This window comes from Cavia porcellus, unplaced genomic scaffold (assembly GCF_034190915.1).
Source record: "Cavia porcellus strain 051 isolate PalLab524CR breed Dunkin Hartley unplaced genomic scaffold, mCavPor4.1 scaffold_17, whole genome shotgun sequence".
NCBI lineage: Eukaryota > Metazoa > Chordata > Mammalia > Rodentia > Caviidae > Cavia > Cavia porcellus.
The window spans coordinates 44,934,595-44,956,814 of NW_026947500.1; the positions used below are offsets into that span (position 1 = coordinate 44,934,595).

Here is a 22,220-nt window from a genome sequence, read left to right on the forward strand (position 1 = left end):
TTCGACCACAAAGCATCATTGCAATCAAACACCTTTATTCACTCAACAAACACACCCTGAGCCCACTCTGTACCCACCCAGGCCTCAGCTCAGCCCCCAAGGATCCCTCACATCAGGGGAGAGAGCTGAAGGGTCTGGATTGAGTACTAAGCACAGCAAGAATAGGGGCACATAAAGGCAAGCAGTAAGGACATCACAGGTCAGGCTTTGGGGGATGAATACGAGTCTTCCAGGGTGCCGGTGAAGTCACTGCCCCGTGAACGGACTTCATGACCCAAGGTCAGGTCGCCAGGGCCAGAGACAATGCAGACACCATCTTGGGGATGCAGCGAGGACAGATTCTACCATTGGGACCACCAGTTGGGGTGGAAACCAGGTCACACATCCGGCCACTACCCCCGGCTTCCGCTCCACAGCGCCTCCAGCTGGGGGCCCAGGGCGCTGAAGGTAGGCCGGTCCTGCGGACTGGGCGCCCAGCAGCGGCTCATTAGCTCATGGACCTGGGCAGGAGACAGCAGATCAGCTCTGAGGAGTCCCAGTCCAACCCAGCAGCTCCAGAACCTCCCGCGGCTTCACCGCGGATGGACTCCTCCTGCAGCCTCCCTGCCCTCAAGCCAGCCTGACCCCACCCCCACCGCACCCCTGCACCCCCACCACGCTTCCCAAGGCTTCACTGGTTGTTCTGTACCTCAGCGCTTTTTATACTTTAAGACTGGGCCCCGCTGAACCGCCCTGGCTGGCAGAAGCTGGAGGACTCGCAACCCTCCCGCCTCAGCCTCCCTAGTAGCTGGATAACGGAGCTTGCGCCTGTTCGCTTCTCACATTTCCAGAGCCCCGCACACAGCTGGCGCTCTGTAACTGTCAGTGGCCTCGGTGAGGGGTGGTTTGGTTTTTGGTCTTTGTGAGATAGGGCCTCACTGTGTAGTCCAGGTTGACTGCAAACCCCCGGCGATGCTCCTGCCTCAGCCTCACCAAGGCAGGGATGACAGGTGCCCGCCGCCATGCCCGGCCAGCCATTCACAAGTGTGAACCTGAGATCGCCCCACTTTTGGAGGCCCCGGTGACCTTGACTGGGCTGCGCCCCACCCCGTTTAGGAGCCAGGCACCCAAGGAGTCGGCAGCCCCGTTGCACGTGCTACCGCTCAGCTGTCAGCCACAGATAAGCGCTGCCGAGGGGCGAGCAGGGAAACTGAGGCAGGAAACTGTGCTCACCTGCGCGGGGCAGGCGGCAGGCGCTGGCAGCCTGCGACCCTCGGTCAGCAGCTCCAGCAGGCGGCACAGGGCGGGGGCGTCGCGCTCACAGCCCATCATGCGCAGGAACTCCTGGGGGACAGCGTGGGGGACAGCGTGGAGACAATGAGGGTTAGCGGGGGGGGGGGGCAGCGGGGGACAGCAGGCAGACGGGGGGTCAGCCTCGCGCCGGGGTCCAGGCACGGGCACTCACAGCCGAGGGGCTGCAGCCCGGGTCCCCGAAGGTGAAGAGTTCGTACAGCACCACGCCAAAGCTCCACACGTCCGATTGGCGCGAGAAGACGCTGTCCGCCAGGGACTCAGGCGCAAACCTGCGGTCACAGGGGGTGACGGTCACCGGCCTGGCCTCAGTTTCCCCCCCTGCCTCAGCTGTGGGCGGAGCCAGGTCCAACCCTTAGGGGTAGAAGGCAGAGCTCAGCGGAGAGCAGGGAGGGGCGGGGCCAGAGCGGGGGCGGGGCGGGGCGGGGCCAGAGCGGGGCAGGGGCAGGGCCAGAGCGGGGGCGGGGGCGGGGCCAGAGCGGGGGCTAAGCAGGAACCCGCGCAGAACTATGAAAGGCAGGACCAGAGCTAGAGGCAGGTGTGTTGGCCATGGCAGTGGGAGACCAGCTGGGCGGTTGGGAGGGCAGGGTACAGCCCGAAGGGGCCAGACAGTGAGGGGGAGGAGCCAGTGGTGGGTAGTGGGCGGGGACAGGGCAGGGCAAAGCGGGGCGGGGCATTGAGGAAGGGCGTGGCTAAGAGCCACAGCAGTGAAGGGGTGGGGCTAATCCTAGAGGTGAGCGGGTTTTGACTAGGGGCAGGGCTTGGGCAATAGGGAGGCCGGGCTAGGCTGGGAGTGAGAATAGGCGGGGCTAAGGAAAGGCAGGACTAAAAGGAGGCGGGCTGGGCAGGAGGGCGTGGCCCAGGAGGGCGTGTCCGTCTGGGGGCGTGGTCGGGCCGCTGTAGGCGGGGAGGAGAGGTGGGAGCTCGCACCAGAAGATGGGGCTCTGGCCGGGCTCGCGCACTACGTAGTAGTCTTTGTCGAGCGGCAGCAGCTTCGCGAGCCCGAAGTCCGCGATCTTGACATGCGCCTCGCTCTCCACCAGGATGTTGCGCGCCGCCAGGTCGCGGTGCACGCAGCGGCGGGCGCCCAGGTAGTCCATGCCCTGGGGGCGGGTGGCCGGTTGAGGCTGGCGGGTGCTCCTGGCTAGGGGGACCCGCCCCCCCCATCCCGGCCTCCGCGCCCGCGCACCTTGCAGATCTGGGTGGCGAACAGCAGCAGGCGGCTGGCATCCAGGCGCGCGCGGTGGCGCCGCAGGAAGTCGCGCAGGCAGCCGCAGGGCAGGTACTCCATCACCAGGCGCAGGCTCTGCCGACCTGCGGGCCAGGGCGGCGCTCAGCGAGCTGGACCCTCCCGGGAGCTGGGCCAGCCCTGCCCGCGGAGGCTGAGGCAGGTGGATCTCCTCAGCTCCCGGCCAGCCAAGCAGCCGGGGCCACAGAGTGAGTCCTAGGCCGGCCGGCCTGGGCTACATGGTGCGACCTGTCTCCAAAACCACCCTCCCCTCCCGCCCTCCCAAAACAGCCAGGCATGGCCAGCGCTCAAGGCTGAGGCAGGAGGATCTCCTCGAGTTTAAAGCCAGCGAAGCCTATATTAGCAAGTCTATGTCTTAAGAAACCTTAGAGCTGCCTAGCAGGACTGAACCCGCGGCCGGAAGGTGGAGCCCGGCCTCGGGCCGGTCCAGGCTCACCGGGGCCGTAGCTGACACCACGGTACTTGACGATGAAGTCGCTGTGCAGCGCCTTCAGGATCTGCACCTCCCGCTGGAAGTCCCGCTGCTGCTCCGGCCCGCTGTGCTGCAGCTGCTTCACGGCCACCAGGGCGCCCGTGTTGTCACCCAGCGGGTCGTAGCGGCACAGCTCCACGCTGCCAAAGTTGCCCTGGGAACAGGGGCGACTGGGGATGCGGCGCCTGCCCCGCCCCAAGCCCCTCCCCAACACACCCCTCTCCCAAGACAGCACCCTGCCAGCCCAAAGCCCCGCCTCCCCTACCCAAAGCTCCGCCTCCCCACCCCAAGCCCCGCCTCCCGGGCCCCAGCCGCACCTTGCCCAGCTGGGAGATGTACTTGAGGTGCCGCTCCTCGAAGATCGTGGGGTCCTGGCCGGCGTTGAGCTGCGCACTGATCCACAGCCGGTCCTGAGGCCCCAGGGCCCCTGGCGCAGGGTCAGAGAGGAGCTCGTAATCTGTGGACACAGGTGGGCAGCACGGTTGGTCCGGGCCCGCTCCTGCGCCTGCCTCTCCATCATAGCCAGGCCCTGGGAACCTGAGCAGTGCACACTCTGTGCAACCGCACTAGGCTGCAGCAGAGATGGAGGCCGCGGGGAGAGGTGCGGTGGGGGCGGCCCTGTGACCGAGCCACAGGGTGGGGGGGCACGAGCAGGACAGGGCAGCTGCCGTGGAGGCCCGCGAGAAGCTAGCATGGGACGCCCATGCCCTCCCTCTCATCCACAGGGCCTCAGCGGGGGCTCAGGACCCTTGGGTGGGTTCGAGGCCAGCCTGGACTACTGGGCAAGGCGCTATCCCAAGAAAAGAAAGAGGAGGAAGAAAATAAAAGCATAGCTGAGCAGAGGGGCTGGGGGAGGGAAGGGAGGAGGAAGAGGAGCAGGAGGGGCTGCCCGACCCGAGGTGCTGAGGCTGTTGAGGTCCCGGATGACGGCGCGGAAGCTCGGCCTGCGGCCCGGCTCATAGTCCATGCACTGGCGGATCAGCGCGGCCAGCTCCGTCCACCTGGGCGCGGGCAGCTGCCGCCGCTCCTCGTAAAACCGCAGCTTCTGCGGGGCAGGGGCAGCAGGGTCACCGCCTCCCTCTCCCTCGGGAGGCCCAGCCCCTCCCCGTCCCGAGCCTCCGGCCACTCTGACCTTGGCTGGATCCAGTGAGCGCGTGGGCACCGGGGCCCCGCTGAAGACCTCCCAGACTGTGGCTCCGAAGCCCCACTTGTCAGCCTCCAGGCCCAGCGTCCGGGCCTCGTCTAGACACTCGGGGGCCACCCAGGGGATCCTGTCGGTCAGCACTGAGGACAGGGATGGGTCAGGGGCGCCCTGTCCTTCCAGTGGCTCCGCATGGGGCAATGGCAGAGAGGGTCTGAAGAACAGATACTCCATCGCACTCCTATACACTCTGCAAAGCCCAACCCCAGACACTCACTTTCCAGGCTCAGCACAGTGGGGCTGACACCCGGGTCGCTGAGCTTGATAAACGGTGGGCTCCCGTCGGCCCCCTCACGTGCCAGCAGCACCTTCCTGGCTGAGACGTTGCCATGAGGGAGTCCTTTGTCCTCCTACAAGGAAGTGCCAAGGAGGATTTGTTAGCAGAGCATCATGCCTCACTTGTGCTGTCCTGGCCTTGTCCTTTCTTAAAGGCTGTCCTCCCTGTTATGGCTCCCTATAGCTTTGGAACAAAATCAAACTTCTGAGCCTTGAATTCAAGGCCCCTGCTCACTCTTCTCTTGGACTGCCCTTCTACATCCCCACTCTGGTCTCCTGCCAACCAAGCTGCCGGCTGGGGCTCAAGATGTGCAACACACTTTCCAGCCTATGGCCTCTGCCTCAGTTTGACAGGCCCTCCTCCAGTGTTCCTCTTGGTGAACTCCTACTCAAATGTCAAAACCCCAACTCCAGTGTGCCCTCTTTGAAAAAACCGTTGCCCTTTGCCCAAGCCTCACTCACTCCTCCCCCTGATATCCAGAGGTGACCAGTTGTCCCCTTCCAGTGCTGACACATGTTCAGCTACTTTTTGTTCTAAAATTCCCTCCCCTTCCTCCTTACTGGACTCCTATCCATGCCAGAGCCCATGCTCCATTTCCCCTCTATCCAGAGCAAGCTGCCTCTGGGCCAGGCAGGTGAAGGAGGTGGAGAAGCACTCACCAAATAGTTGAGGGCGTAGGCCAGCTGCTTGGTCACCTGCAGCTTCCAGCTAGCGGGCACCAGGTGGCTGCGCTTACGCAGATAGGTGTCAATGGCGCCCAGGGGCACAAACTCCTGCACCATGGTGCCTGGCACGAGCAGGATGGGGAGGGAGGAGAAGAGCACTGTGTGCAGCCAGCTCCGCCCCGGGCATCCCAGACCCTGCCCCCCCCCTCACTGACTCACAGGCACTCACGCACAGGTGGCGGGCAATGTGGCTGGCACTGCCCACCCTGCAAGCCCCCAACCCAGTGTCCCCACCTGTGGAAGACTTTCGAGCTGCCTAGCAGGGCCTGGGATGTGCAAGACACATTCTAGCTTGCCAGTCTTTGCCTAGGGCATTTCTCATCTCAGTAAATTCTTACTCAAATATCAAAGGCCCAACTCCAATGTGCCGTCTTCTGAGGAAGCCTTTCCCCTTGCTCAGCCCTCCCTCAATCCTCCCCCTGATATCCATGGATGACCAGATGTCCCCTTCCAGTGCCCTCACACCTCATAACCTTCATATGCTGTTTTTTTCACCCCAAAAATGACTTCCCCTCAACCTTACCAGATTCCTATACACACTACAGAGCCCACCCTGCCTTGTCCCTCCCACAGAGAGAACCACTCCAGGAACAGACACAGCTACTGAGGGGTGGAAGGAGGAGGCAGGGGTAGGGCGCAGGGGTCTCACTGTCTCCAGCCATGCACACGCCATGCAGCAACACGAGATGCGGGTAGGACACTTGGCTCATCAGACTGGCTGCTTCCAGGAAGGACTGGGGAGTGGGAGGGGCGAGATGTGTGCATCCCAAGAGGCCATGCGGTTCTGACCCCACGTCGCCCACTAATGCATGGGTGAGTCCCACTGAGCTACATTGCTACCCTTTGTGTTTCTTTTAAGACAAGGCCTAAGTCACCAACGTTGGCCTCTACCTGGAGACCCTCCTGCCTCAGCCTTCTAGGCAGCTGAAACCACAGGCGCGTGCTGTGCGTGCCGCCATGCTGGGCTCTGCACTTCTCCACCCCGTCCAACCTCACCTCCACCAGGTTCCTGTGTTCTGCATCCAGCACCTTGAGCAGCACCTCGGTCTCCCGGGCCTCCCCGTCCACGTCCTCGTGGCGCGAGCCACGGTAAATCTTGGTGAAGGAGCCGTGGCCCAGGTTCTCATGCTGGCAGGGACAGGAGGAGCAACTGGTGAGAGGCCCCATTTGATAGAGGAGGACATGGAAGCCCAGGAAGATAACAGAGCAGGCCCGAGCCCCAACCGTACCCATTGCAAGCTGTGAGGGGGAATCTTCTGGAAGGTCAGCTGGCTCAGCTTGGGCTGCACCGAGGGCTGCACAGGGGCCAAGGTGGCTGGGCCACAGCCCCTCCGTACCACAAGCAGGTTGGATTTCTCTGGGGACACAGTGGAAGGGGAAAAGCAGGGGTCAGAATCGGAGGGTCCCGAGAGTCTATGTCGTTTCCTGACTTAGTTTGGGGGACCCAGAAGTCGACCCTGAACTGCAAGCTCCGTGGAGTTGTTCCTTAAGGCCACAAAATCCAACCAGCTGCGCCTATATTGAGCCATACCTGAAGGCAACAAATCCACCCTAGAGCCCATAATGCAATCGCATATTCGCCTCTACGCCACCAGGACCTGCAGTGTAGGTTCCTGGCCACCACCCAGGAGCCATCAAGGACGAGGAAAGTCGGGGCCGTACCTTTGGGTGTGGGGGGGCAGCAGGTGGTAAGTCTCAGGGCCACGCCGTCCACACACAGCGTGTCCTCGCGGCAGGCAGCCAGGAGTTCCCTAAGGCTGCCGTGTGCCCGGCTGAGGCCAACCAGGGAGAAGCTCCCAGCAGGGTCGCGGTGGATGAGGCAGCCCTTGTAGTCGGGACCCAGGGGCGTCTGCAAATGAGGGCTCCTTCAGGGCCGGCTGGAGCTTGACTCTGACATCCTCCAGCCTCAGCCTCCCGAGCAGCTGTGAGCCCAAGCATGCGCCACCACCCTGGGCCCAGGCAGCACCCACAAAAGTCCCCCAATCCCGGGCCCTCCAGAGGACAACCCACTTGAACACAGGCTGTGAGCAGAAAGTTGTCAAAGTCCTGTGGGCTGCGGCGAAGCACGTAGGAGCCTGGGACTGAGCCCTGGGCCTTCAGCTTGTGGACGGCAAAGTCCAAACTGCGGAGAAGGCGGGATGCAAAGGCGGAGGCAGGGAGACAAAACTGAGGCTGGGGCTGAATCCAGTCTCTCTGCAGGCTGCGACCCACCGGCCCAGTGACACAGTGCCTCCCGCCTCAGTCTCCGCCTGCCTCGGCCTCCCAAGCCCAGCCGCACTCTGAGCACTTGACCCTCGGCCAGACTCTGGTCCTTACGTGATGGGGCCGTGGCAGTGCTCTGCCACCTCCTCCAGCAGCCGTGGCGGTGCCACCTCTTTGCAGAAGAAGTGTCGCGTGTCGCACGTTAGGCGGAAGTAGCCGTCCACGAGCGCCACAAAGGACAGCGCAGCGCGCAGCGCCGGGAACTCGGCCTCCTGAGGGGACAGGGTCAGTGAACTCCGGACACGCCCGCCCCCACCCCAGGCAGGGGCCCCGCACCCACCAGGATCTTGTTGTCCGCGCGCGTGATGGTGACCAATCGGTGCTCCCCTGCCGGGCCTGCTCGCGGGGCCTGCTTGATGCTGATGTCCACGATTTCTGGGAAGTCACAGAACTGCTGGAAGGCCTGAAGGAGGGAAGGGGCGGGACTCACCTTGGCCACGCCCCCACCGCAAGCCACGCCTCATGCCAGCCCACCCTAACAGGTAACAGCCTGGCCACAGCACGCCCTCCTCTCCCTGCGAGGCCCCGCCCAAGACACGCCCACGTCCTCAATGGACACGCCCACTCTGCAAGACCAAAACTGGGACCTCCCCCACACCCCTGACAAGGGAGCCTGTTCGCCGGACTCCGCGCCTCTTTCCTGCTTGTCCCTAGCCCTTTGGAGCCACGCCGTCTGCTCTTAGCCTGGGCCACCACCCAGCGCGCTTCCTTGCTAGTCTGTCTCATTTATGTCCCCGCCCCCTGTCCCGCCCCTTCCCCGGGCCCCGCCCACTCCTGTTCTTTCCTCTTTCTTCCTCCCTCTTGCCCCAAACACGCCTGACTTTGCTCCGCCCTCCCCGGCAGACCACGCCCCATCTAACCCCGCCCACCTCTTGGTCCTCTCCCCAGCCCCTCCCATTTCGGAGCCCCGCCCACCACACAGCTCCTCCCCCTCCAGGAGACCCTCCCGAGCCCCGCCCACCGTGGTGCACCCATTTGGCCGCACCCCTCCTGACCACGCCCTGCCCCCCACCCCACCCCAGCCCGAGCACCTCGGCCTCCCCCGGGCTCCAGGCGATGCCGCTGCCCCCGGCCACGCGCAGCAGCCCGAGCGCGTCCTGGCCGTCCGAGGCCCACGGGAGTCCCACGCGGAAGGTCTCGGTGGCCCGAGCCGGGTCCAGCCGCTCCAGGTCCATGACGTACTTGGCCATGAGCGAGTGCTTGTCGGCCTGGCAGGAGGCCACGCGGCGCAGGGCGCGGCGCACCGTCCTGCGGATCCGCTTGCGGGTCACGAAGCTCAGGCCCTGGATGAGGTCCCGCAGGCGGTGGGGCAGGCAGGCCTTATAGCTGCGGGAGACCGGGGCTCAGGGTCGAGCCCAGGGGACCAGTAGGCCCAGGCTGGGACAAGACGGGCCGCGCCCGGGCCCCACCTGACAGTGCGCAGCATCTCCTGCGGCGGCCGGCCCTGCTCGCGGGCCATGCGGGCCAGGTCCAGCACGGCCAGGCTCAGGCACTCGCCCTGCTCCTTGAGGCTGAGGCCCACGGCAAGGCGCCCGTTCACCAGGTCGCTGCGGTGCTGGGAACAGGCCACAGGCGGGGTCAGCCGGAGCCCCGCCCAGCCGCGAGCCCCGCTGTTACCCCGGTGACCCCCACCTGCGCAAAGAGGTGCTCCAGGACGGGCAGGTCGACGATGGAGCTGGCCAGGTCCTTGCGGAGCCCGAAGCGGTGGCATTTCTCCAGCCCGAACCAGCTGGGGAAGTAAAAACTGGGGCAAGGCGGGGGAGGGGGCCTGAGGATGGCACCTGGGCCTGCTGTGAGGCCTGTGGAAAGTGTCCCACTCACCCTGGGCTCAGTATCCCCATCTGTGTAATGGGCAGTGAGAGTGCTGTCAGGGTACAGGGAGATTATAAGGGGGTGATCCCTGGGAGGGTGCTTCCTACCGGAGCCTGTAGACCAACGTTTGAGAGCCCAGATCCTCCACCGAGAAGATGTGGCTTGGAGGGAACCAACAAGACAGGTCCTCCGTGGCCAGTGCAAAGAGGGAATGGTACACAGGCAAGATGCCTACCGAAACCACACGTCAGCTTCCTCCTAGGCTACAATTCACGCGCCTAGGCCTCAACTTCCCACCCTTCTCCTGAGAAAACACCTACCCATCATCCCTCTAAGCCCTAGCTGTGATGCCCACTCCTGCAGACAACTAACCATTCCTACTTCCAGTCTGGGCCCCCTACAATCCTATCTTTCCCTCTTGCCCAGCCCTTAGGGATCCACTTACCGCTGGCCTTGGCAGCTTGCACACATAGCTCCTCAGCTGAGTGGTCCCCAAAGGAGAAAGATAGGCGCTGGGGGGGCCCAGGGCCCCTGGGAGGCAGCAGCACATGCAGAGCCCCAGCCTCTGAGGATGAAAGGCTGCAGGAGCGCTGAGAAATCAAGGGTGTCTCCTCACTTGGGGGCGCCATGAGCGCAACCTGCTGGGCCCAGAGAGCACAGAGCCTCAGCTTGATAATGCCAGGACAGACATCACCAGCTGACCACAGCTAGTCTACCTGACCCTCTATCTCCCTGGCAATCCAGGGCAGGCATGAGTAACTGATCCCAGGTGCACTGATTTGCCTGACCAGGAACTGCAGGATGGTGCCAGCACATGCCTGTGAGAGGGGTAGAGGGATGGGGGCCAGGGGTGGTGGCCATCTGAGGCTGGGCTGTGTGGCGTGTGCTTGGGAAGGGTCTGATTTGATGACTCAGCCTGGAAAACTCAGGGAGGCCCCATCTCAAAATACATACAGCTACGGTGTGGATCAGTGAGCCGTCCTGAGTTCAATCCCTGTAGGACAAAACAAAACAACCCGGAGGCTGAGACAGGAGGACTGTGGCAAGTCTGAGGCCAGCCTGGGCTACCCAAAGAGTTCAAGGCCAAAAACTCTGTTCCAAAATAATGACACACACACACTGGCTGAAGTGAGACACAGCTTTTTTTTGTTTTTTTGTTGCTGTTGTTTTGGTTTTTAGGATAGGATCTTGGTATTTAGTCCAGGCCGGCCTTAAACTCACTGTGTAGCCCAGGCTAGCCCAAATTCACAGTGATCCTCCTGCCTCAGCCTCCAGGGTGCTGGGATGACAGGCATGCGCCCCTATACCCAGCTTAAAATACAGGATTAATGTTTTAGGAAATTCACAGTAAGAGCCTCCTACTGGGGCGTGAGTGAAAAACCTCAGACTCTGGGTTCAAATCCCAGCGGCATGGCCCCTGCCGTGCAAAGACCCCAAGGACCCCTCCTGCAGCTGTGGGGGGGCCTGACTCTCCTTCCTCGAGGGAAGGTAGCCGCCTGCACACAGCCCTGGCTCCAAGTATCACCGCGGTTCGTGTAACCCCCGGCCAGGGTTCGGTAAACGCCTGTTAAACCACACACAAAGGGAGGGAAGGGCATCCTAAGAATCCAGGCGCTCTGCCACCCAGCCACACCCGTAGCACTACTTGTGGTTAAGTATGGATCTCAGAAAACTGCCCAGGATGGGCTTGGATTCAAGATCCTCCTGCCTCAGCCCCCTGAGTAGCTGAGATTACAGGCCTACACTACCATGCCCAGCAGGAAACATAGTTATTATTTCTGTTATTAGCGACAGTGAAAAAGGGAAAGTCCCTGGCCCTCTGCTCCAGCCCGGGATCCAAAATGAGACCACAATCCCCACCCCCACAGCAACCCAAGACGCATGCGCCAGGGTGGCCCGTGCGCAAGTGTGGGGATCCCCGGCATCAGTGAAGGGTCAGAGCGACACCCAGAGAAGGACCTGAGGGGCCCCAGAATCCTCCAGCAGCGCTGCCATGCCCCAGCCATGCACCCCCTTGCCCCGCACTGGCTGGCCAGAAACAGGAGCCCGCCAGCTCTTACCTGGCACGGGGACCCTGGACCGCCGACAGGAAGGCAGGCTGACAGGAAGGCAGGCCGGGAGGCAGAGACAGGAAAGTCCCACTGCTGCCTTCCTGTGTGGGCTCCTCGGCTTCCTGAGCTCTGTAATTTACCGAAAGTCAGGCCCACGAGAGGGAGGAGGGTGACAGAGCCCAGCCCGGGGCAGGAGGGCTGGGCTGGCAGTGACGGCGGTGACTGCCACCCGGCCTCAGACTCTCAGCAGGCTGCAGGTTGGCTTGTGGTCCTGCAAGCATGGTGCCTCGGTTTACCCTCCTGCACATGCGTGGGTTATGTCCCCTGTGAAACTCCCGTGGCACACGGAGAGGGGAACCAACTGTCCTGGCTAAGCAGGAGGCCCTGCAGCTGCCCTGGCCAAGGCTCAGTCCTCCTTCGAGAGCCTTCTTCAAGGACCTGGGGCGCAGGACTAAGGCCCTGCACCAGGTCCTTCAAAACCAAACAGCCAGGCGAGGTGGCACACATCTTTCATCCCAGCACCGGGGAGGCTGAGACACGAGGATCAGCATGAGCTCGAGGCCAGCTCGAGCCACATAGTGAGACCTTGTCTCAAAGAAACCAAAAAACAAACAAAAATCCTCAACAAAGCCTCAGCAGCCCGGGCCCTGCCCAGGGGAGCTGAAAGTCTCAACATAAGAAAGGAGATAATGAGACACTGTCACCCAGTGGTTATGTTGGGGCCCTCGGAGTCCCAGGCAGGCAGGCAGGGGGTGGACCAGGGCATCCCGGGCAGGCTGGGCTGTCCGGGGACACAGCGCCCCTCAGAGCTGGCCAAGGGTGGGCGGCGTGGGCTAGGACAGGGCCCGCGAGCAGGCACCCAGCCAGGCTCTGCTGCAGAATGTCACTTTCCCTTCCGGGTGGCTCCAATCAGGGCCCCAGAGACGCTGCAGCAGCAAAAAGGTCAGTGAGTTTGTGGGGCGTGAAGGACTCCTTGGCATCGATGTCCGGCATGCTTGATCGTAAGCCACAAGGAAGGAGGGCTGAGACCAAGGTGGCACCTTCAGCCACAGAGACAAGCCACGTGACAGCCCCATGAGGAACTTCCAGGGCAAAGCCCAGAACCCCTCCAACAAAAGCAACCTGTGATTCAGGTATCCAAAAAAAAATGGGGGGGGGGGGTGATGGGATTGAAGCCAGGGCCTTCACATCCAGATAACCCACAGCCCTTTCTATCTTTCATTTTGAGACAGAGTCCTGCTAATCGCCAAATGACCCCAAGTTGGGTTCGTGATCCTCCTGCCTCAGCCTCCCAAGGTGCTGGATAGGTGTGAACCACCACACCTCAATTTTTTGCTTTTCACTTTTTTGCTGTTTTTGTTTTTCAAACAGGGTCTCCGGATGGAGTTCGGGCTGGCCTTGAACTCACTATGTAGCTCAGGCTGGCCTCAGACTCTCCAACACCTTCCCGCCTCAGCCTCCTGATGCAGATGCAAGCATTGCAGGTGTGCGCCCCCACACCAAGTGCTATGATCTGTGTTGTTGATTTGCAGTTGGGAGTCTCTGTGTCATTCAAATTGCCTTGTATCCTGGGCATAAATACATTCAGTTTCAAGAAGAGCTGTGCCCTCGCCTGTCTGTACCACCGTCATGGGGTGTCTCAGTATGGATGGAGAGAGTCCACAAGGGCCTCATGGGGGGTTTTTTGTCTGTTTCATTTTTATCGGTACCGGGGATCGAACTCATGACCGCCTGCTTACAAGGCAGGTGCTTATGCCCCTGAGCTAAATCCCCAGCCAAAGGCCTCATGGTTTCATGGCCAGGACTTTTGAAAGGTGACCAGCTCTGACTTTTTGGGGTGGGGGCTGGCGGGAAGAGGTGGTCCCTGGGGGCGTGGCCTGGCTGGGAGACGCTGTCTTGGGGCGTGGTCTGAGGGGCGTGGTTTGGAAGGGTTTGGCGCAGTTTTGCAAACTATTGGGGCGCCTGTGAATTGCATAAGGGATCCATCCTGGGCATTGTGGACGATGACATGAATTCATCATGATGTGTCAACTTGAGTAGATAGGAACAGCCAGCAAAGTAAAACAGAACAAGATTTAAAAACAAAAAACCCAGCCAGGCCAGGCTAGTGGTGCACGGCTGTCATCCCAAACCGAGCCAGGAGGATCCTGTAAATTCGAAGCCAGCCTGGACTACATAGCAACATCTTGTCTCAAAAAAAAAAAAAAAAAAAAAAAAAAACAAATTAATGAGTGGCTTGGTGCCTGGGGCTAAGCATGTTATGGGAACCCTGAGGTGCGGAATCACAGAACTTGTAAATCTCTGGAAAGAGGAGATGAAAACGCGGTCTCTTCCGTGGAGGAAGGAGTGATGGTACATGCAGAGGCAGTCATCACAGGTCTCAGTGAAGAAGGTGGCTGGGGGCTGGGGATTTAGCTCAGCAGCATAAGCACCTGCCTTGCAAGCAGGCAGTCATGACTTTGATCCCCAGTACCGATAAAAAAAGGAAAAAAAAAAAAAGAAGAGAAAAAGAAAGTGGCTGGGGTCCATTTGCAAGGAACAGGGACGGCCTGGGCTTAGTGCATCTTGCAAAGGGAAAAAAAATGCTTTAAACTAATTTTGTGTCCTAACATGCAGTTTTTATATATACATGCATATATATGTATATATATTTTAAACAGAGGTATTGCATTTTGTTTTTGTTTTTGTTTTGGTACAGGGATCAAACTCACAACCTTGACCTTGCCATGCCAGTGCTTATGCCACGGAGCTAAATCTCCAGCTTGTTTTTATTTTTGTGAGACAGGGTCTCACTGTGTGACCCAGGCTGGCCTCAAACTCCTGCTAATGCTCCTGCCTCAGCCTCCCAAGTGCAGGGATGACAGGCATGCACCATTGAGCCAGCTACATTAAACTCACCACCAGAAGAAACGGAAGATGGGGAAAAAGTTATTTTTAATGTCATTTGTAGCAGTAGTGAAAGAAAAAAGTTAAGATATTGCTGTGGGCAATTTGTATCACCTAAAAATTCCTATGCCAAGGCCCAGAGAGCAGATTGAGGGCAGAGGGTGTGCCTAGGATGTTCGAGGCCTACGGATCAATTGCCCTGAAAAGAATCAGAAACAAGGGTCTGGGGATTTAGCTCAGTGGCATAAGCACCTGCCTTGCAAGCAGGCAGTCGTGAGTTTGATCCCTGGTACCAGTAAGAAGAGAAAAAGAAAAAAAAATCAGAACCAAAACTCACTCATACTGATGTTTTTTCATCTTTTTAAGACAGGGTCTCGCTACGCAGTTCAGACTGAATTTGAGCTCACTTTGTAGCCCACACTGGCCTTGAACTCACAAAAATCCTCCTGCCTCAGCCTCCTGAGAGCTAGGCTTATAGGTGTGTGTTACCCCACACCCAGCTTCCACGCTGACTTCCTACAGACATGTTTTACTGTCCTTACTTCCTGAGCAATAAAAGTGTAGCGACAGTTTACCTAGCAATGATGTCAGAAGCTGCGTAGAGTTTGCAGAAAGTCAGCAGGAGAGCGAAGGATGCACCTGGATTCAGGGCAGATGTGAGGGCGCTCCAGTGGCTTTGGTCTTTGGTGCCCTGGGGTCACCCCACTGTGGAGGTATACAGACGGATATGTATGCAGAGAACGCACCCAGTTTGAAAACAAAAAGACAAACAACTCAAGAAAACTACCAAATTGGACATGGTGGTGCACATCTGTCATACCAGTGCTCAGGGAGGAGGCTGAGGCAGGAGATGGCAAGTTCCAGCCCAGCCTGGGCTACTTAGGGAGCCCCTGTTTCAAAAAATACAAAGGGCTGGGGGTGCCGCTAGCATGAAGGTCCCTGTGAACAAAAAATAGCCCAAAGACTTAAACAGACCTTTCACCACAGAGGCTTATAACAGGTCAATCAGCACATGGGGAGACACGCAGTATTATTAATCATCAACAAACCACAAAGAAAAGTGACAGTGAGACAATGCCTCACGTCCACCTGGGGGGCAGCATTCATTCTGGGTTCCACCTCAGCACCCAAAAAAAGCAAAGAAAAAACTGGGAAACTCAGTTTTGTTCCTTCCAGGAACTGGGCCATCCAGAAATAACATGTGTATCTTGATATTCATGGTGGCACCCTTCCCTTTGGCTTGGTTTTCTCAGGGTGGTGTTTTTTCATGGCTTTTTGTTTCTCAGTAAGCTGCCTCACTCGTGCTAGGCCCTGAGCTGCCCCTCCAGCTTTTTTGGTTTTATTTTGAAACGGAGTGTCACTGGGTAACCCAAGCTGGCCTCAAGCTTGAGATCTTCCTGCCTCAGCCTCCCCAGTGCTGGGACCACGGGCGTGCGCCACCACGCATGGCTGGCAGGCATCTCTGGAGGGGGCTCACTGCGGAAGAGACCCGAGGAGCCCAGGTGGGCATAGGAGAGAGGCAGTTCCTGCTGTATCTCCCCTTGAGCCTATCATGTTTTTAGTGTGTCAGGGCATTTTATCATAATCCTGTTTCAAAAATAAATATTTGGTTTTAAAATAAAACATATCTCACTTCAAGAAAACAATGAGTTATTGGAACTGTGGGCCAAAGGTTGACCAGGAAATAAACAACAAAAAAATTTCACATTGGCGTTAAAACCAGCATGCCCGGAGCATGTGAGCAGCAGTGGGGCTCCGGGGTCTCAGACCACTCACCCGGCCCGCCCAAAACAGAGCCTTGATCCCGAGGCAGGGGAGGGACACTGAGGCACAGACAAGAACAAGACGGGAGCGGCGGCTCTGCTCCCTCCCCCAAGGACAATGGGCCCCAGGGAAAAGGCTGTGAGTGTATTTTTCTAATTTTATCTTTTTTTTGTCCATTTTCCCCATCAGCTACCGGGGATTTTTATTTTGATTTGGTTTTATTCCTGGAGACTGAGGAAAAAACCCTGAACCCCAGAAGTACTGAGCTGGGGGCTGAGGATTTAGCTCAGCGGCATAAGCACCTGCCTTGCAAGCAGGCAGTTGTGAGTTCAATCCCCGGTACCGATAAAAAAGAAAAAGACAAAAAAAAAAAAAGAAGTACTGAGCTGCATCCAGCCCGTCATTTGGAGGCTGAAGCAGGTGGATCCCTGTGAGTTTGAGGCCAGGCTGGGCTACAAAGTGACTTAAGGCCAGCCTGAACTGTGTAGTGAAGCCCTGTGTCAAAAAATTAATTAAATTAATTAAAAAATAAAAATAACTTGTCCAGGCTGGCCTCAAACTTGCATCTCTCTTGCCTCAGCCTCCGAAGTGGCCAGGTCACATGCACCAGCGCTCCCCTCTCTTCTCCTTTCATTTTTTTGTTTCTGGGGTTCTTGGCATGAACCTGAGCACCTCTGGCTTGCTGGGCAAGTGCTGCCCCACAACTGCGCCCCTGGAGGTTTCTGTTTTGGGGTTCATGGGGGGTTGTTTTTTGGTTTTCCAAGGAGGGGTCTGGCCCTGAGGTCCAGAGGCTCCTGCCTCACGCACAACTTAGGAACGCAAAGCCGGCTGAGCCTCGGACATGTGCGTCCCATTCTCTAGCTGCGTGGTCACCATGACCAGGTCTCATAGACCTGCGGGCTCAAGGCCAAGGCCAGGCTTCCCTTCCCCCCAGCCCAGCCCCTTCAAAGCAAAGACCACTGTGTTCCAGTGAGATCAGGGGCTTGCAGCATCACCTCGTACTGGCCCATCCCCTCCCCACAGCCGGAGGGAAACTGAGGTGCAGAGCACCTCTTAAGGATGGAGAAACTGAGGCCCCCACAACCACACGCCAGAGAACAGTCAGTGGGATTTGCATCCCAGGCCCCACTGGGTAAACCCAACCCGAGCTGCTGCTGCTCCCTGCAGAGCAGAACCTCGGATTAGACAACAGCTCCCTAGATCTGGCACAAGCAACACGAAAGGGGAAAAAAAAGATAAATTGGATTTCATAAAATTACACTTTTTGCTGAAGGACACACACCCGTAAGCCCAGTACTCGGGAAACTGAGGCAGGAGAATCACTGCAAATTCAAGGGCAGCCTGGGCTACATATGGAGACCCTGTTTCAAAATAAATAAATAAATAAACAAACTTTTGCCTGCAAGAGCTTCATCAAAGCAGTCATTCCCCACATTGTGGGAGGCTGAGGCAGGAGTATCCCAAGTTCCAGTCCTGCCTGGACAATTTACCAATTTAGTGAGACCCTGTCTCAAAAAAAAAAATTTTTTTTTAAAGGGCTGGGGATGGAGCTCTGTGTGAAGGACCTGAATTCAATCCCCAGTCCTGGGGGAAGAAAACGCAAAGGATTTCCATAGACTCATCTGCCAAGATGACATAGAAATAGCCAACCTGGAAAATAACTAATCAGAGTTAATGCACTAGCCCAGCCCTCAGGGGCCGCGCTTCCTTTGGCACCTTGCAGGAAAACACTCTCCACTGCGGAAAAACACAGGCCCCAGCCCGGGTCACTCCCTCTTCCTGTGCCCCAGGACGGCCAGAAAACTCTGAAGATGTTGTCAGGTGTTGTCGGAGTGTGGCGCATGGGAACCGTCGCCCCCTGCTGGGGAGAATGTAAAATGGTGCAGGCTCCGGGTTTGGAAAACACTGGAGTTTCCTCCACTCTGTCTGGAGCCGCATAATCCAGAAAAAGTGAAAACTGACACAGCAGAGAGGAGCGTGCGCGCGTTCTCAGCAGCTGAACCTCGGAGACTCCCCAGAGCTCAGCGCCCAGGGCACACCTGGGAGTCCGGTGTGCGGGAGGCTGAGGCAGGAAGATCGCTTTCAGGCCACAGCCCGCCCGGGATGCAACAGCAAGATTCCGTGTCAAAAAAATAAACAAATTAAATTAAATACCAGGATTATGCAAGTGTACCAATGCCAAGTAAATGTGAATGTGTGTCAGCAATATACTTGCAACCCTTTGATAGTACAGTTTAGTTATTTTGAGATGAGTCTCTATGCTTCCCAGGCTGGCGTCAAACTCCTGGGCTGAAATGACCCTCCTGCTTCAGCCTCCTTAGCAGCTGGGATCTCAGGTGCATCTCTCTATGCCCAGAGGATTGTACGATTCAGTGAGTTGTATCTCACTTATTATTATTATTATTATTAATCAGGGGTAGGGACGCTTCCAGGGCTCTGCCAATGCTAAGCAAGAGCTCAGCTACTTAGCCACACCCTCAGTCCCGGGTATTATTAAATTTTTAGGTTTCTGGAGTTTGTTCGTGTGCTTGTTTTGAATCAGGGTCTCACTACACAGCCCAGGCTGGGCTCGCACTCACAGTGATCCTCCCGCTGTGGCTTCTCCACAGACCAGGACTACACGTGGGCGCCTCCACACCAAGGATTAAATTTTAATTTAAAAAGGAAAAAAATGTCAATGGGGGGCACGTATCATCTCCTCTAACAGCCCCTCCCCTTACCAAACACCCCTGGATATCTTCCTTTCTGTCCAGCTATGGGTCATTGGTTCCTGAAACTCACAATGATCTTCCTGCCTCAGCCTCCCGGAGTGCTGGGATGACAGGCTTGGCCAGCACCCCGACCCCGCCCCGCCCCCACCCTTGCTTTCTATTTGTTTGTTTTTCTCCTTGGAGGGCCCAGGACTTCTTTATGCCTGAGAAAAGTGCTCAACTGATGGATACGGTTTTGTTTGCTTTTTGTTTTTGTTTTTCTGTCCTGGGGCTGGGACCCTGCTCCTCTGAGCAGTTGGCACCCACGCTTCTGGGCCAAGATCTGATCAATTCAGGGACGCTGGCCCTCCCTCCCACGGACCCCAAGACCTAGAAGAAAAGGAGCAAGGAGGTGGGTTCGAGTCTCTGCTCACCAAACCAACACAGAACGGACCCCGAACAAGAAGGCTCAGTCCAGTGCTTAGGGGCCTCAAGGAACATGGCTAGGAGAAAAGACAGTTTTCTCCCCAATGGGAACTCTGCAGTCCATGACGGCGAACCTTTTAGAGACCAGCACCCAAACACAACCCAAAATCCATCCACTCACTTACCACAAAGTGCCAGCCCTGCAATTAAACCTGGATAATGAGGGTTTTAGCTTATAAAAGACAAACTCATAGCTGGGCATCGCGGTACACACCTGTAATCCCAGCACTCAGGAGGCTAAGGCAGGATTGCTGAGAGTTCCAGGCCAGTCTGGGCTACACTGTGAGCTGAAAGCCAGCCTGACCTGCATAGCCAGACCCTGTCTCCAAAAGACACACACACAAAAAAAACCTCATACATTAACATTTTTGGTCACAAGAGCAAAACACAGAACTTTTAACGATATTTGTATTGATAAAGTTTTGCACGAGGCGTGCTTTTGCACCATTCGTGTGATCCCTGCCACTGCAGGCATGCTCATCATTTGCACACCTGGGCTTCCACCCCCTTAGTTTGAGAACAGTAAACACAGCACTGCGACGGGGACATAGCTCAGCGGCACGAGCACCTGCCTGGCAAGCGTGAGGACATGAGTTTGAACTCTGGGACCCACCCCCATCAAAAAATACACACAGCACATTTCTTTCTCTTATACCCAATGTGCTGTATAGTAAGTTCCGGATTTAAGACCAAGTTCTATTCCGGAGGAACACTGGAAAGTCGGGTTCACTCGTAAGTGCAACACCTTGACTCTCACAGCTCTTTGACACAAACACACCAAGTCCATTGCTCTGCGGTCCCCTAGCTGTCCCCACCACAGCACCAGGGCTTGGCCTCTGGCTTCCGGGCTCCAGCTGAGCACCACCCTGCTGCACACTGTCTTGGGGTCCTGTAAGCTCAGCACAGCACCACGGCAACGGCGTCAGGCAGGCACGGGAGTGACACTGGGACTCGCTCACACCCACGAACGCTCCTAACGCCAGGGTTTTCGTCCATCAAAGTTCACACCTTGCCTGTTCTTAAGTCAGGGACTTACTGTAATTCAAAGCCGAAAACAGCTGCTCGCAAGCATGAGAGGACCCGAACAAAGTCAGAAAAGCAATCGCGAGGGCTTTCATCGACTTAAAGTTATCTGGCAAAGAGTTCCACACTTTCAGGATCTCATGTTCAGAGCTGCCGACTACGCCGTCCTCTGCCCGACCCTCACACTCTGTCTTCTCTATCTTCTCCAGAGTTGCACGCAGGTCACAGAATTTATCTTTCCAGATAGAGTTTTCTTGAAATTCCACTAGCTCCATTTCCAGATTTCCATAATCTAACCAGCGCAAACAGGAGAGATCCAGTTCTTCGAATCTGGCTTTATCTGGAGACGTAAGAAAACACAGGGTCGTCTCCATCTTACGGAACTGTAAGAATCTCTCAGCAAAATTCTCCTTCGCAATTGCTACGGCCCTAGAAAATTCCTTGCAGGTTTCCTGCTGGCTTGAAGGGCTGTCAGCAAATGGAGAATTTTCCAAATGCATTTTCAGATTCGGAAAATATTTAAGCCGCCCACTTTCAAGGTCTTTTTCAAAAACCTGCAGTTTTCTCTCAAATGTTTTGATATCGCAAAACATCCTCTCTGCCGTTTTCCCTACGCTTTGTAGTCTTTTGTTCAGCATGCTGAAGTGCACTGTAAAATCTGTGAAAAACATGAGACTGGTGAGCCAGTCCGTATCGGTGAGCTGTGGGTATCCCTGCCCGTTTTCATTCATAAACAGTCTAACTTCCTCCAAGCAGGCTACGAATCTCTCCAGGACGTGGCCTCTGCTCAGCCACCGGATACCGCTGTGCATCCGCAAACCATCATACTGCTCCCGGACCGCAGCAAGGAGTGCTCGAAACCGTCCAGAATTCACAGCATGAGCCAGGATGTAATTCACCATTTTTGTGACATCTTTGAGGATACTGTCTAACTTTTGGCGGCTTTCCCCAGCACAAAGGGCTTCTTGATGTATAATACAGTGAAACGGAATGACTGGATGCTTCGCTTCTTTAACAAAGAACTGTATGAAGCCAGAAGTCGCCCCCACCACATAAGGTGCCCCGTCACTCGTAACCGAGACCACTTTTTCTGGCCTGATGTCTTGGGACAAAAAAGCCTCCATCACAGCATTGTAGACATGAATCCCTTGTGTTCTTCCAGGCAAAGACACCAGCTTCACCAGCTCTTCTCTCATGATGTCACCAACAGCGTAACGTAAAATCACCGCCAGCCTCCCACGATTATTTATGTCTGTGGTCTCATACAAACACAGGGAGTAACAGGCCGCCCTCTGTAAGTCCGTGGTGAGCTGCTGACTCACATCACTTGGCACGCACAGGGCTTGATCTTTAACAGTATTTCTGCTTAATGGCATCTCAGAGATGCGTTGCATAATTTTATCCTTGTTTGGGAAATCGTGAAAAAGGGAATTACTCCCAGACAGCATGGCCATCTTGATAAAATCCCCGTCAGAGAAAGGCTTTCCGTGTTTTGCTATGCACAGTGAAATCTGAAAGCTGGCAGCCGTCAGATACTGGGCGTGATATTTCCTCAGTTTCCCTTCAAGAACCTCTTTCCTTTCAGCTTCACCAAGTTTGGCCACACTTTTGTGGTTGCTGTCAAAGTGCCGTCTGACACTTGAGGTGCGACACACAACACTTACATTACACAGAACACACAACGCTTTCCCATTGCGTTCGATCACCCCAAATGACTCTGTCCAGGCCTCTTGGAAGGATCTTCCACTATCTGTTTTCAGTTTTGCTTTTTTTGATGTAGTCATTTTGGTAGGGTTCAAGGCTTAGAGTCTACAAAAGCACACAAAAAAATTTTAAAATGAAGTACGCAATATAAAGTATCCCTATACCAAAAACAGTTAACGCTGAAGAATTGCATATTTCCTGAATCCACAATCCACTGCCATGGTTAATTCCTCTCCAATTTGCTGCCCACCAGCGCAAAGGGGCGATGTTCCCTGACCATCAGCTGCTGGCCAGCTCTGAAAAAGCATCAGAAATCATTTCCTACCTT

The 22,220-nt window shown here is 56.7% G+C and overlaps 1 protein-coding gene across 8 annotated transcripts; it reads right to left on the reverse strand.

Moving 5' to 3' along the window:
• Positions 1-18: 18 nt before the first annotated feature.
• Positions 19-20,380, reverse strand: Jak3 (Janus kinase 3). Of its 8 annotated transcripts, none has more exons than XM_063227961.1 (26): positions 20,202-20,380; positions 11,349-11,468; positions 10,243-10,282; positions 9,734-9,926; positions 9,396-9,519; positions 9,109-9,220; positions 8,886-9,031; positions 8,508-8,802; positions 7,757-7,879; positions 7,531-7,688; positions 7,225-7,336; positions 6,877-7,063; positions 6,444-6,571; positions 6,211-6,342; positions 5,864-5,948; positions 5,149-5,276; positions 4,430-4,562; positions 4,144-4,295; positions 3,906-4,056; positions 3,329-3,468; positions 2,976-3,165; positions 2,480-2,604; positions 2,221-2,393; positions 1,445-1,562; positions 1,213-1,323; positions 19-500 (listed from the first exon to the last, which is right to left on the reverse strand). In XM_063227961.1, exons 4-26 carry the CDS (start codon positions 9,915-9,917, stop codon positions 393-395), a joined length of 3,315 nt encoding a protein of 1,104 aa, XP_063084031.1. In that variant the 5' UTR covers positions 9,918-9,926; positions 10,243-10,282; positions 11,349-11,468; positions 20,202-20,380; the 3' UTR covers positions 19-392. The 8 variants fall into 8 exon arrangements, with proteins under 8 accessions (XP_063084031.1, XP_063084033.1, XP_063084030.1 ...); XM_063227963.1 differs by having other exon boundaries at positions 9,734-9,929; XM_063227960.1 differs by having other exon boundaries at positions 10,107-10,282.
• Between the last annotated feature and the right edge of the window lie 1,840 nt (positions 20,381-22,220).